The sequence below is a fragment of the Urtica dioica genome, chromosome 5 (assembly GCF_054948205.1).
Source record: "Urtica dioica subsp. dioica isolate 48M chromosome 5, U.dioica_male_clone48M_v1_H2, whole genome shotgun sequence".
NCBI lineage: Eukaryota > Viridiplantae > Streptophyta > Magnoliopsida > Rosales > Urticaceae > Urtica > Urtica dioica.
This window is the reverse complement of record NC_142760.1, coordinates 36,349,412-36,364,386: the sequence shown is the minus strand read 5'-3', so window position 1 is coordinate 36,364,386 and position 14,975 is coordinate 36,349,412. Positions and strand designations below refer to the sequence as shown.

General features: G+C 30.6%; 1 protein-coding gene across 1 annotated transcript; it reads left to right on the top strand.

The window, feature by feature from the left end:
* Window positions 1-9,008: 9,008 nt before the first annotated feature.
* LOC149398170 (putative disease resistance protein At1g61300) lies at window positions 9,009-14,513 on the top strand. Its single transcript, XM_089614492.1, has 2 exons — window positions 9,009-9,565; window positions 12,290-14,513. The coding sequence occupies exons 1-2, from the start codon at window positions 9,048-9,050 to the stop codon at window positions 14,271-14,273; spliced, it is 2,502 nt and encodes an 833-aa protein (XP_089470618.1). The 5' UTR covers window positions 9,009-9,047; the 3' UTR covers window positions 14,274-14,513.
* Window positions 14,514-14,975: the final 462 nt, after the last annotated feature.

Below are 14,975 nucleotides of genomic sequence, written 5' to 3'. Positions count from 1 at the left end.
GGCATTGGTTAAGTCTTCCATGGTGGAATTGACACCAACTTTTCTCATTAGGTGGTGCCTTTCAGTACTTCCTGATGTGATCAGACTGGCTACAGTTCCGACACTCGAAAGGTTGGAAACTGTGTAACTTCGGCCATTGCGTGACTTCGACATGCCTTTACTTTGGTTGTGGTTTCTATCGCGGTTTGTCCCCTTGTTCTCCATGTGCAAGGCCTATCTCGACAGTGAACTTTCCAAAATCTATCCTATGCACCTCTTCGGCAAGAATACGATATCGTACGTTGTTAAACTTCAACTTCGCACTTCCAACCGAGTTGCTAACAGTCGCATTGGTTCCCAGCTGTTAGGTAGAGAGGCGATTAGGATAAGAGCTTGCACTTCGTCCTTAAGCTCGATATGAACTTATGATAGTTGGTTGACGATCATGTGTAACTCGTTTACGTGTGCAGCCACCCAAGCGCCTTCCTTCATCTTTAGGTGGAAATGTTTCTTCTTGAGAATGACCTTGTTGTTTGCTGAAAGTTTCCCATACATATCAGAACGAACCTTCATCATACTCGCAATGGTCTTCTGCTTCGCCACATTGTGCGTGACGTTCAATGTCAGCCGTTTGACTCAAAAGCACCTTTCTAACAAGGAGATCCCCTTCACCTTGTCCATGTCCTCTGACTTCTTGCTCAGAGATCAAACTTGCCTATCTCGTGCGAGGTGCCTTTTTCGCCTCCCATGTGCCTTCTTCTTGCACATGAGGAACTATGATACCAATTGTTAGAATTTGAGCTCCAAATCCTTATCAAACCCAGAAAAGCAAGAACAAATGCAAATAACAAGACACAAGATTTATAGTCGTTCAACCTCAACATGAGCTTTACGTCCATTTTGTCATTGCAAATTTCACTATGAACTAGAATGGAAAGGTGTTTACACATTCTCTCTCTCACTCTCTCTATACCTATTTTCTCTCTACATTTTTTCACACACCATTAATGACAACTACATTAGTATTTATATAAAACAATTAGGGTTACAAGTATGAAATGATTGGGATACCGTTGGCCCGAAACGATTCAGAGAGGGAAAAATATGAGTGAGAGGGAGAAAGTTCATACACCGAACCCTACTAATAGTTATTACCAATAATTAACTGAACGCGATTTAAAAGAAAAATTCGGAATTGTTGTTGATGATCTTTGCGTGGATCTTCAAACCTTGACCCTAGCCTCGATCTTCGGTTGTGAGTCCTACAAGCAATCCATGAAAAAAAAATAAGGAAATCAAAAGTCCTAATTTTTCAAATATGAAATCGGATAAAAACGAAAAACACAGTTTTGGAGTCCGAAACGGAGACATTTCGACTAATTCGCAAAGATCTGTACTGATTTTTGAAATTCTGACTTCGTGTTACGGTAACGCATAAGAGAGAGATGAGAAAGAGACCGATTTTGGAGAGAGATAGAGATAAAGAGAGATTGCGATTTGGGAGGGAGAAAACTGCGATTTTGGAAAGAGAGAGAGATAGATTCCATTAATTAGGGAAATTTGAATAATAAATCGGATATATTTTAATTTTGAAAATATTATTTACTTAACTAATAAAAATAAGGGTTGTTAAATTATAAAAAAAAACTCTGCCAAGTGGCTTACTAAGTAAATAAAGAACGGCTAATGAGCTGCTTTTGATCGGAAACATATTTGTGTATCGTTAAGATATCTTAAAAGAGGCAATCACAATTTCAAAATATGTTTCGTGAGTTTTTTATTTTTGGCATTTTTACACCTACTTGTCATTTTTCTCTCTCTTACATAGACATGATATTACAAAAATATGACACATGCATGGCCCACCTTTCGTTTCTATTTGATCCCACGTTGATACACTCAATTATCTTTAACGAGTCACTTGCCTGCTTGTTGCCGCGGATTTAAAGCAGAAAATTCGGTTTAAGATTTTATTTTGATTTATTTTTTAATTGAAATTATCCGGATAAAATTAATTGTGCAATTAATTTTAACCAAAATTTCGGTTAAAATTAACCGTCAGGTTAATTTTAATCGAGTGATTTCAATTAACTTAGTTTAACCGTCCCTTTTCAATTCTTTCTAGCCGTTTTTTATTTTTTATTTTTATCAATTTTTCTTTTCAATGTTACAAACTACAGTGACATTGTCCCCCCCCCCCCCCCCCCCCTCTTTTTTTTTTTTCTTTTGATCAAACAATAGAAAGCCTTTCAATAGATGTAAGCAAACATTTATACTTGAACGTTTGTTTGATCGGTTAATTTCAAATAATTGAATTAGATTTTTTTAGGTTAATAGTTAACCTATAACCGTTTATTTCAGCTAACAATTAACCGAAGTTAACCGAAAATTCACCTTGACTCGGATTGTCAATACCGTTAAATTTATGTATTAGAATAGAAATTTAGTGTCTTCTTGATAAATGAGATGATAATTTTACTTGTTTGTTTGAAGAGATTTTTTTCCTTATGTTATACTAATTTTCATTAAACTAAATAAAATAAACATAATTAATTTCTTATATTTAATTAAGCTTGAATTTGTCGAAGGTATATTTAATTAGTCTTGATCTAACTTTCATATCAGCAAAGTTGTAAATAAAAAGAGCTTATATACACAATAACTATATAAAACACCTTCATTTATGTGTAATTTTTCGTTTCTTTTTTTTTTTCCAGCATACTTGAGCTCTAAGCTGAGGTCTTATTAAGTGCCGAGGAGACTCTTAAAATCACGTAAGTAATTTATTGTCCAATTTCTTTAAATATATGTCGGCTATTTTTATTATTATAATTATGGACTCTTACATTCAAAGCAATATAAAATCAAACTTTGAATTACTAATGTGGCCAACCATTTTCCTACCTTCACATGTTATTTATAAAAGGGTTATTAAGTTATATAACCACACGGTTATAGTGAATTGGGATATAGCCCACTTTTCGTTAATTTCTTGTAAATAGCCAAGTTAACTTATTAACAGATTAATAAAAGACTTATTTAATCCAGCCAAACATATAAAAAAGGTAGTTAATAGGCTGCTACGTATGCAAGTTGGCTATTTACCAAGTATTTACTAAAGGTTGGCCAATTTACAATTCCTATAGTTTAGGTGGCTTACGTAGCCAATTTTTTGTTTATAAAATTTATCCTTGATATGCATTTATCTAATTTTAAAAAAAAAATTCCAGTGTGTCATTTTTTTTGTTCTCCCAATTGTTAAAAAAGAAAACATGCCTTTTTTCCTATTTTAACCTACGGTCTTAAATTTTTTTATATTAAGATGTATGGGATTCAATTATATATATTAATTAATTGGTACTTTCTGTTTGTTTCTGCTAAGTATGAAGTTCACAATTTCTATTTGCTCATAAGCTAATGTTCGAGATTAATTGATATATATATATATATATATATATATATATATATATATATATATATATATATTTATTTACCTTGGCAGATAATAGGTTTTCACCTAATGGGTTAATGGACATATTTATATTGGCATATAGTAAGATAGTGGACATATATTTACCTTGGCAGATAATAGGTTTTCACCTATTATTAGTTTACTAACTATTATTTTTAATGAACTTCAAATTATATTATTTTCGTATCTGATTACAAATAATGTCGTTAATATTCATGTTTCTTCCCCTGTTATTTTTTTGGTAATCTCATTTTTATATTACTAACTAAACATATGTTATTCTTAGCAACAAATGTAAAAGAGCAAAGACGCGGTTAATGTTGAATATATATTTTTTAACAAATGGCGACAAAAAAGATCATTGTTTATGTGGAACTCTCTTTTAGTATATAGATATAATATAATGGTTTTTTTTTTTGTGTGGGACCCACTTCTCTCTCGTTGCAATTCTTTTTTATGTCTATTTTCTTTTTCAATTTTTTAAAAAAATTGTGTCTATTTCCTATAGATCTATAACATAGATAATAAAGAGGACTTCCACTCCCATTTTCATCCAGAGGTCGTCACGTGGTTTCGCCAAGCGGCGACACGTGTCAACCTTTAATTTTTTTTTTTCAGCCTTAAATTTTTTTTTCCTTCTCTCATCAATACATTTTGTATAATTTTTAATGTATATTATAATCATAATTACTAATATTATATTATATTATATCAATAACATACATTATTTTGAGTATATATATATATATATATATATATATATTATTGGAAAAACTATGTAGTTTTAATATTACAAGTAGATTTTATATGTTATTGTTTGATATAATAATACACTTTTACAATTTAACATAACAATATATATGTTATTAATATAAATATAAGAAACTTTTCTTACTTTCTATTTCTCTATATATTTTTTATTTTAATTTCTTTTATCAAAATTTAACTTCAATTTTCATTTTTCCTATTTTTTTTTGTTCGTAATACTTATAAGAAATCTGACAGATAGGAAAACATGCAATATTTTGAAAAACTTTGATTTATAAAAGAGTTTTTTTTTTACCTTTTGTTACTTTTTAAAAATCATTGACAACGATTTTGCTAAATTTAATTTAATAAAATTAAAAGTCTTCAACTTACTCTATTTTTCCTTATTTTTATTTTCCATTTTTTTGTTTAAAAACAATAATAATTTTGTTGACTCGCGCGTTGCGCATTGTTGAAACTAATATAGTCATATATATATAACAACCAATGTTACCAGACTCATTAGTTATGATTCTGATAGAAATCTAATTTAATTTTAAAAATGTTTAAGTTTAGGACATATGACTCATTTGATGTTTTATTTTTATCTTATTAACTTCTATAATTTATAGGTGTGTATTTAATTTTTTTAATAATAGAATATCATTGACAAAAAAAAAATCAGGATCACCCCTTTTCACTAAGGTGAGTAACCATATTACAACCCTCATGTAGCTCATTGTAAAAAAAAAAAATTAAGGATGAATGCTGATTATGTTGTAATATATAACATATTCGAACCATATGAATATTTTGTAAACAAAATAAAACAAATGGCTTCTACTGTTATTGTTATTATAGATCTTTTTAAACTTTGTTATAAATAGTTTTTGACAATTTTGTGAATCTAAAAAATAAACTATTTGCTTTCCTTCTTATTTTAGCTTGAGAAATTGACAGCAATAATATAATTTGCTTGTCACTTACCAAAAATCAACCAAAACTTAAATATTAACATATTTAGTATCAAATCCGTAACGAACTGCAACCAGTTCGTGACCAATATGTCACGAAATCAACTCAGTTCGTGACCGATTTGATTTGATAAGTGATGAACAATTGGTATTATTGTGGTCAATTTCCCTTTTAACTTCTTTTGATATATAAAATTTTCTTTTTTAAACAATATTTTTTTTCTTTCTTTTTAAACACTATTTGAAGTCTAGCAAATTTTATTAAAAAAATTGTATCGGATACTATAATACATTAAATCATTATTAATGATGAGGCTATAATTATTTATATCATTGTATGCTGTGTTATGCACACAAAATATATGTGCATATATGCGAATATAATTTACGCATATCAGTAAATTTATGCATATATAGTATATCCTTCACTATATATAATATAGCAGATGTTTTGTTGGATCTTTAATGAGCATTACTCTATCCAACATTTTCATTTCCTTGTATCTGTTACATACCCTAAAAGACCTCTTGGCTTGCCACGTGGCAACTTAAGGTTTTTCTTATCTTATTTATTTATTTATTTATTTTTTCAATAAAATACATAATGCACAGACCTCTCTCTCTCTCTCATATTTCATATATATACATATATATATATATACATGTATTAATATATACACACACACGTTCATATACTAATACTATATGAACCAATAATATACTAATACTATAGAGTATAGAGGTATGTAATACTATCATATATTTATGCTACATAATAACTATCCATAAAATGTTTATTTTGGAATTGTAAATTGTGATAATACAACTTAAATATTTAATTATTGAATACAGATATCTATGGAATAATTTTTTAAATTCAATTTTGTCTTTTATTCTTCTATCATATATAAGTTTGTTTTAGTTTATGTGACATTTAAAAAAAAAAAAAAGTCATACAATTTTTTTGTGGGTATATTCTTCATACATAATACAATAGTTATATTTGTAAATTGTGATAAAAAGAACTTAAATATTTAATTTATTGAATACATATATCTATGGAATATTTTTTAAATTCAATTTTGTCTTTATTTTTCTATCATATATAAGTTTTGTTTTAGTTCATGTGACATTTTCAAAAAAAAGTTCATACAGTTTTTTGTGTGGGTATATTCTTTATACATCATACGATAGTTATATTTGTAAATTTTGTTTTCAAAAATATTATTGCATTGCATATTACTAAAAGTTTCTTTAAACAACATTATTTTGATAATTTATTCGCATATATTCATTAATAAAGTGTTTAAAACTTCATAGAAAAAATACTTGTCCCATTTTTTATTTAAATTTAATTTTTACGTTTATTTTTGTATCCTTATTAACTTTATATTTAAAATAATATCATTATGACAACGAATAAAAAATATCTTTTGTTAATTTAGCTTTGAATGTTAGATTATTAATAATTTATATTATTTAACAAGCAATATCTTTAAGGTGTTCAAAATTGTCACACCTATATAAAGTCTCTTCTGTCATGCTATTTTTCAATATTTTAAAATATATTCTTATGGTACTTTATTATTAGCTAATATATGTACAATTTAGAAATATATTGTATTTAACACATGGATAACAGTCTCTTAGGATTATGTGTTTGAGTAATGAATTTGATATCACTTTTGGTTTTTTGTGTACAATGCACAAAAAATAAACCATGACATAAGTATTATTATAGATCAAAAGAGAGACAACACATTAAACCCGTCTCTTTCCAAAAAAAAAAATGTAGTATATGGTGATTACCTCATTTGGATTAAAAAATCAACATTTAAGTTATTAAATAAATTATGTTTTTTAATCAAATAAATCATGTTTAATAACAAAAAAAAAAAAAAAAACATTACAACAACTTATTTTTTTTAGTTAATTTACGCCTTTATCTTTCTACCTATGACATATATGATACATCTAGTTATTATGATTTTCTAATTTTAAATATTTTTACAAAATAAACAAATAAATGTGTATCTTATACTTTTTCGTTATATTTATACCGAATTCAAATATTTTCCGTGCCACAAGGGAACGGCATCATGAATACTAGTATTTATTAAAATTCTACTCAAATTTATTGGCGTTATCGTTAATTTTTTTAATTTATTTATTGAAGTAATCATCTATTTAGAGCCAACCCGACTGGATTTGTGTGGCTTTATCCATCTTCAATAATATAGGTTTTTTTTAACTCACCAATTACCAATGTAACTACAGTATAAACAAAAAACTATATTATATACTGAAATTAAATAAACCAACTGATATTTATCCATAGAAAAGAGAACTTCGAACTTGCCCATAACAATATATAGTTATAATTGACAACATAGGTACCATTTAAAATAATTTTTAGTGTAATCGTAATTTAGAATTTCAATCTAGCACGAATCTCAAAAAATTCATATGATTTAATGTATAAATATTTTAATCTAGCAAATCTCACAAAATTCTGTCCTTAATTTTTCTTAAGAATGTTGGTGCAAAACTCATTGATTTTGTAGCATTAGTCATTTAGTTTTTATTTGTTTATGAAATGCAACACCAGAAACATATTTTACAAACCAAAATATCTTGAAAGACACTAATTAAATTACATTGTGACTCTAAAAACATAAATTAATGTTAATCAATTTCAAAGGTATAAGGTATTATTTTAATTTAAATATAATGATACATTTTTAAAATTAAGTATACAGCAAAACAATCTGATTGTTAACAATATTTGATTGGTCACATATATGTGTATTAACTTATAAATTCATTCTTTCTCCATTTTATTTGTTTATTTTGGACGTGCCCCAGTTAGCCCTTACCTAAAGCTATGCCTGCTACATTAAAATATTAACTTAAATGTATTGTTTTTTTTTTTTTTTTTTTTTTTTTTTTTTTTTTTTTTTTCTATTTGCAATGATCCTCACATGTATACTTTGGTGAAATCTACTATGAATCTAGAGAACTGAACGCGATACAAAGTTCTTCTTAGAATCATCAAGCAAGCACTTGACTTATATTTGTGTCGTAAGTTCTTTAACTTATTATTTAATCTTATTCCTTTAAACATATAGTCCTTGAATTTTTATGATTGTGACATTCTGTCCATAATTTTTCTTAAAAATATTGGTACATAAGTCATTAATTTTGTAGAATTTTAGTCATTTTAATTTTTATTTATTTATGAAAGTCAGCACCAAAAACATATTTTACAAGCCAAAATATCTTGAAAGAAACTGTGGTACCTAGGATAGTCATTTTAATTCCACACCACCTCCTGTGTGGAGGTCGTGGGTTCAATTCCCACTGCAGCAAAAAGCTGCCTTAAAAAAAAAAATATCTTGAAAGAAACTGATTAAATTACATTTTGACCCTAAAAACATAAATTAGAGTTGAGCAATTTCAAAAATTTTAAGTATTATTTGAATTAAAATATAATGATACATTCATAAAACTGCATATAGAGCATATGAAACATTGATACAGTAGCTCTTTTGTCGTTGTCATGCATCTTTCGTTTATGTATTGTTACATTTAAAAAGTAAATCACAGTAACAGTAAAAGTAAATTTCAATGACGCAGGAATGGAGATTCTTGCCGCAGCAGTTGGCGCTATTGTGGGATGTGTATCGCCTCACGTAACCAAGCGATGGGAACAACACAGAGACATAGAAAAGAATATGGACTCTCTCAAAGAGTTATCAGAGAAACTCAGTCGTCAATATGCAGACATAAAAACGAGATTCGAAACCGAGGTTATTCCTGGACAGACCAAAGTCAAATGCTTATCACGGGCAAGGCTGGGGAGAAGAGTTGAAGAAATGATAACCAAAGTCAATATTCTATACGACGAAGGTGCTAAGTTACAAGAACGCAGTTTGGTCAGAACACTAGAGCAGCGTGGGAAAGAGAGGCCGACGACAACAGGGCTGTTTGGAGGCGATACGCCGGCGGAGAAGACAAAACAAGAGATCTTGCGTTGCTTGGCAGACGGTAAAGTTACGAGGATTGGAGTCCATGGGATGGGTGGGTCTGGTAAGACAACCGTGCTCGAACATCTCAATAACGACCTTTTGAACGCCGGCGACAAGATTGGAAACAAGTTCGACAAGGTGGTCTGGATCACTGCGTCAAAGGCATCCGGTGTAAGAGGTTTACAGGATAAAGTCGCGCGTGAGTTTGGTTTGGATTTAGTCGGCGACGATGAAGAAGGAAGGGCTGTGGAGTTGTTAAGTGGATTAAAAAACAAGAGGTTCCTGCTCATCATCGATGATCTGTGGGAACATTATCCTCTGGAAAAGGTCGGAGTCCTCAACCCAACTCCCGAAAATGGATGCAAGTTGGTTGTGAAATCCCAAATTTTAAGCTTTCATAAAAAGCTAAAATTTTGGTGTCCGAGTGACGTTAGTATTTTTTTTTAATAAAGTAGTAGTGAATGATTTTATTTATGTTGTAGTTTTTGAAGTTTTTCTTTTATGTATGCTTTAGGTATTTTTTTTAATTTAGTATACTCTTTGAAATATAAATTATGGATATATATACATTGTATACAAGTTATATATTATAATTAAGTTATGTATATATATATATGTTATATATATAGTATGATTATATATATTAATTATTTTTTTTGTACGTATATGTATATATATAATTATTATATGGATATATATATATATGATTATGTAATATAGTATATTATATTATATAAGGTAATATTATATTATAATTGGTAGTCACGTAAGATTTGTGCATACGTTTATATATATATATATATATATATATATATATATATATATATATATATATATATATAATAAAAGTAATAATAGTAACTAAAGACAATTATATATAGTTATTGTATATATACTTATATATATATATATATAGCGTGTATGTACTATGTATTCAAGTTAGTTATACATAGTTACTTATTTTTATATACCAGCGTGTGTTTTCAAATAATAATAATAATAATTATTATTATTATAATAATTAATTTTTTATGAATAAAAGTAGGATTAGGGTTTGGGCTTTTATGATTTGGGCTTTTAGGGTTTATTTAAGTCATATTTAAGCATCCCCTCCTCTTCTTTTAACGCTCTTTCTCTGCTCTATCTCTCTTATCCCTCTGTTGGTTTAGAAATTCGCAGCTCTTTTTAGGTATGCTTCCTTTTCTATCTGGTTCGGATTTCTTGAAAACGATTTCTTAAAACGCTTGTGCTGGTTTCAAAAAAATTGTTTATTCGTTGATTCTTTTTGGAAAAGTTAGGTTTATGTCTCTTCTATCTAAATCTTTAATCGAAAAATATTTTTATGAAATACAGAATATTTTATGATTATTTTCAAATCAGTGCACAGACCTGAAATCTATTCCCGATTTTCAGACTTTAAATGCTTACCGTGGATTCAACAAATTTGCTTTTGCGTTGATTCTTTTTGAAAAAGTTAGTTTTAAATGTCTTCTATATAACCCTTTAATCGAAAAATATTTTTATCAAATACAGAATATTTTCTGATTATTTTCAAAACGGTGCGCAAACAGTTTTTGACAAAAATTTTAAAGTTAGATTTTAGCACTTCTTCTATTTTTAATAAATAGTTAAATAATTATTTTGGCCGTGATGCCTTTACAAAAAGTGATCCAAGTTATGTTTTATACGTACTGGAATTTTTACAGAATTTTTCTCAGAGTTTTAATTTTTCACCGAAACCCTAATAGCCAAGGGTATTTTCGTAATTTCACGTTGAATGTCGTTTCTGAAAATTTCCAGAACCTACAGTATGTCTTGAATCCTTTTCTTAGCTGATCCCCAGTAGCTTTTTATCCCAATTAGGTTCCGAGTCGTTTTGAGCGCCTTTTTTCCTTCGACGATCTACGATCGTAACCTTCGATATCCAGGTGAGAATAATCTCACTGCAACACAGATTAGTTCAAAATAAATTTGATGAGTGTTTATTCATGATATGACTTGTTTATAGATTTATATGTTTGAGTATGTGATTTGTTATTTGATTGCGTGACTAGTTGAAGTAGTTTGTGACTTATGTGTTGTATGCCATGTGGTGTTATGTTAAAGTATATTTGAGATATATGTTTTATTCTAGTCATGTTTTTGGTATGAGAATATATATAAAATTTTTTATGCTCATCTCATATCAGTATGTAACGTAAGATTCAAAGTGAAAAGATAAAGTTAAGCAAGGGAGTCATACCGCCTCGAGCTACAGAGGTATTATGGAGAATTTCTCGGGCCGAGGCTCAAATGGGGAAATTTCTCGGGCCGAGGCCCTAATAAGTTTATTAGCTAGATTGAGCGAAGTGTGGGCTTTGCAACCCCATATCTTCGTCTCTAAAGTGATCACTGAAATAGGTATGACTACCCTAGGGGCACCCCGAACTAAAAGTTGATAGAAACAAGAAAAGAAAGATCAAGTCATCAATTAGTTTAAAATACTAATAACCGGTTCATGCATTGCATTACCCTTTTTTTTGTGAGCTTTATATTATTCTCGCTGAGCGTAAGCTCATCTCTTCGAAAAAAAATATACGTCTGTGTTGTAGGTAAACATCTACAAGGAACTGAGCAGGGCGGACTAGCGGCGTCGATAGCGAGAGGGTTGGGTCATGGATTCCATTCACGAATTAAGTCTTCCGCTACAAGTTATTAAGAAATAAGGTTTGAAGTTTTGTTTTCGTTATTAAGAAATAAGTCTTCCGCTACGATTTTTAAGAAATAATTTTTAAAGGTTTTTATTTTCATTTACTTCGAAGTTTCAAAGAGTTTTATATTTTGGTTGAGATTTAGATTATGGATTATGTTTTAGTATATTTGCTGTTATGTTTTGTTTTAAATTCGTATTTTCAATTTTGCTTAAGTATTTCTTATGAAGTGTTCAATATGCAATCTTCATATTTTTCTTAAATGCTTTTGTTTCTTTTTAAGATCTTCAAAATTTTAGTTCGTCTTGTTTCGATGTGTTTTTAAAAAAAAACTACTCCAAGTTTTCTAAAGAATTTTCTAAAGTTTAAAAAGTAAGATAAGTAAGATGGTCCGAAAAGTCGGGTCGTCACATTGGTACTCACGACTCGGTCACTCGACGTTTGCAACAAGATGGAATGCGATGAGATAATACCAATGGGGCTTCTGTCGGTGCAAGAGGCGGATACGTTGTTCTTGGATAAGGTTGGAAAACACGTGGCTCGTGACCCGACACTTAGTGAAATGGCAAAGCAATTCGCTAGAGAATGTGCAGGTCTTCCTCTAGCGATTGTCGTTGTAGCTGGAAGCATGAGAGACAAAACGGACGTAAAAGAGTGGAAAGTCGCGCTAACTGAGCTCAAGAATGTTGAATTTTCTGCACTGAAAGAAATTACTACAGTTTTGAGGTTTAGTTACGAACGGTTAAAGGAGGAGAAAATGAAAGAGTGTGTTCTGCATTGCGCGTTGTACCCTGAAGACCATCTCATCAATAGAAGTTCTTTGATAGACCAGTTGATAGCTCAAGGAAGTGTTGATCACGGCAGGACGGTGAAAGTAAGGAAGGACAGATGTCATGTTATGTTGAATGAGCTCGTGCGTGATTGCCTTTTGATTGAAGCGGTAAACAACATCCAGGAGAAATGTGTGAAGCTCCACGACTCGGTGAGAGACATGGCGATACAGATCATGTGCGAGACTCCATCTCGATTCTTAGTGGAGGCGACAGGGGAAGAGAAATGGGACGAGGAACTCGACAAAGTTTCATTCACGGGAAAAAACAGAATAATCACAGTTGCCGAGCCCTCAAAGTGTCCAAAACTATCAACATTGTTATTCGTCAATGCAAGAGAGCTGGAAATTATCTCTGAAGATTTCTTTACATGGATGAAGGGACTGTGTGTTCTCGATCTATCCTACACGAGTATCAGAACCCTTCCTGGTTCCATACTTGGTCTGGAAAATATTACCGTGTTGTTGCTCAGTTATAGTGGACTCACGTGCGCGCCAGATCTGTCAAACTTGAGGAACTTGATAAGGCTGGATTTGTGCAATTCACGCGTGGAAGAATATCCTAAAGGGTTAGAAAAGTTGTTAAAATTGACGCACCTTGACTTAGGTGGTATCTGGGTTGACAATTATCCCAAAGGGCTTCTCTCCGAGCTCTCCAACCTAATCTACCTCTCGATTATTTTTCCTGATGGAGCTGGAATAGAGAGCGCAGAAGAGTTGGCAGCTCTGCAGAATCTGGAGACTTTAAAAGTGAATATTATGGATTTCAGCCTCTCCAAAGCGTATCTTCGGATGATTCCTAGCAAAGCAGCAACGACGACACAATGGTGTGATTTCAGATTTGCAATGGGACTTTATAAGTACTATATAGATGAAGGTGTCGATGTTATTGAAACCCCAAACACCATGCACATATACTACAATGACGAAGACAAAGACGAAGTCTCTCTCGAGGGTCCGATCATGGTACCCAATAATACTGAGAACCTCAAGGTGTCGTCTTTCAATGTTGAAAAAAGTTTGTGGCGTTTCGTATCTGTCGAAAACATAAAAAACTTGCAGATACTCAAAATTGAATATTGTGAGAAGATGGAGTACATGTTATATGATTCTCCGACCGTGTTTCCGCTGCTTCAAAACATCAAGGAGTTGGAACTTGAATGGCTGCTAGACCTGCGAGCGTTATTCGGTCAAGAGAGCGATGGAACGGCTTCTCCAGCGTTGCCACTCGGGTCATTCTCCTCTCTCAAGAAACTAAAGATTCACGGCTGTCCTAAATTGAAGACATTGTTTGTTGTTGGCAAAGAGGCATCGTTCCCGTGTCTGGAAAAGATCGACATATGGAATTGCGAGGAGTTGGAGGAAATAATATCATATGAAAACGAGGACGCAATAATAATGAACCTTCCCAATCTGAGCAGCATCAGTTTGACCTTTTTACCCGAATTGAAGAGCGCTCAGTTCGTCGCAGATTCCTTGTCTTATGGTAAGGTAAAGAAATGTCCAAAATTGAAAGAGGTCGCTAACATATCTTCAAAAATTATTATTGAGTGAAACAGAAGAGCTAAATGAGCCTTGACTTGGTCATTTTCGTTATTATTGTGAGTTGTAACCTTGACTTAGTTGAGGTGCGTTTTATTATTCGTTTTTGTTTGTTTTCTTCTAAAACCACGTTTTGTATGTCCTGGTATTATTGTGGGTTAAATTTTGTAGTTTAAATTTCGCTGCTTATGTTCTGAAAATTGTAACGCACTCCAAGCGTTCGACAGAAATACAAGACCAGAAAATTGTCCCTGTGTTGCCTCTATTTTTTTTTTCTATTCTTTTTCCTGCGGGAAATTCAAGTCAGGAATATATTGGTTTAGGTGATTCCTTTTGGTTTTTTGTTTTTGTTTTTAAAGCCACTTAGTGTTAGGGCAACTCCAACCCATTTCTTATATTTGGTGTTAATTCAACACAACTTTTGTGTTGATTTAGCACCAAAATTTTTTCCAACTCCAACCACAACATCAAATTTCACACTAAAAATACTATTCACCCCTATTATATTATTAAAATAAAACAATCTCTTTATTAATAAATATTTCAATAAATAATTATAATGGTGATATTTTTTTAATTAAGTGATTAAAAAAATTTAGTACTTACCAATATTTAACAAAAATTAAGATAAATAAAAAAAAGATAAATAAAAATAACATTACTAAAAATATTACATTTAAATAATTCAACATAAAAACATACATTTGAAAGATA

Bases quoted from the DNA above. Each gene is read 5' to 3' on its own strand.
- LOC149398170 (XM_089614492.1), top strand. From the start codon at position 9,048: ATGATAACCAAAGTCAATATTCTATACGACGAAGGTGCTAAGTTACAA. The intron at 9,566-12,289 runs GTTGGTTGTGAA...TGGTCCGAAAAG, and splicing joins ACTCCCGAAAATGGATGCAA to TCGGGTCGTCACATTGGTAC.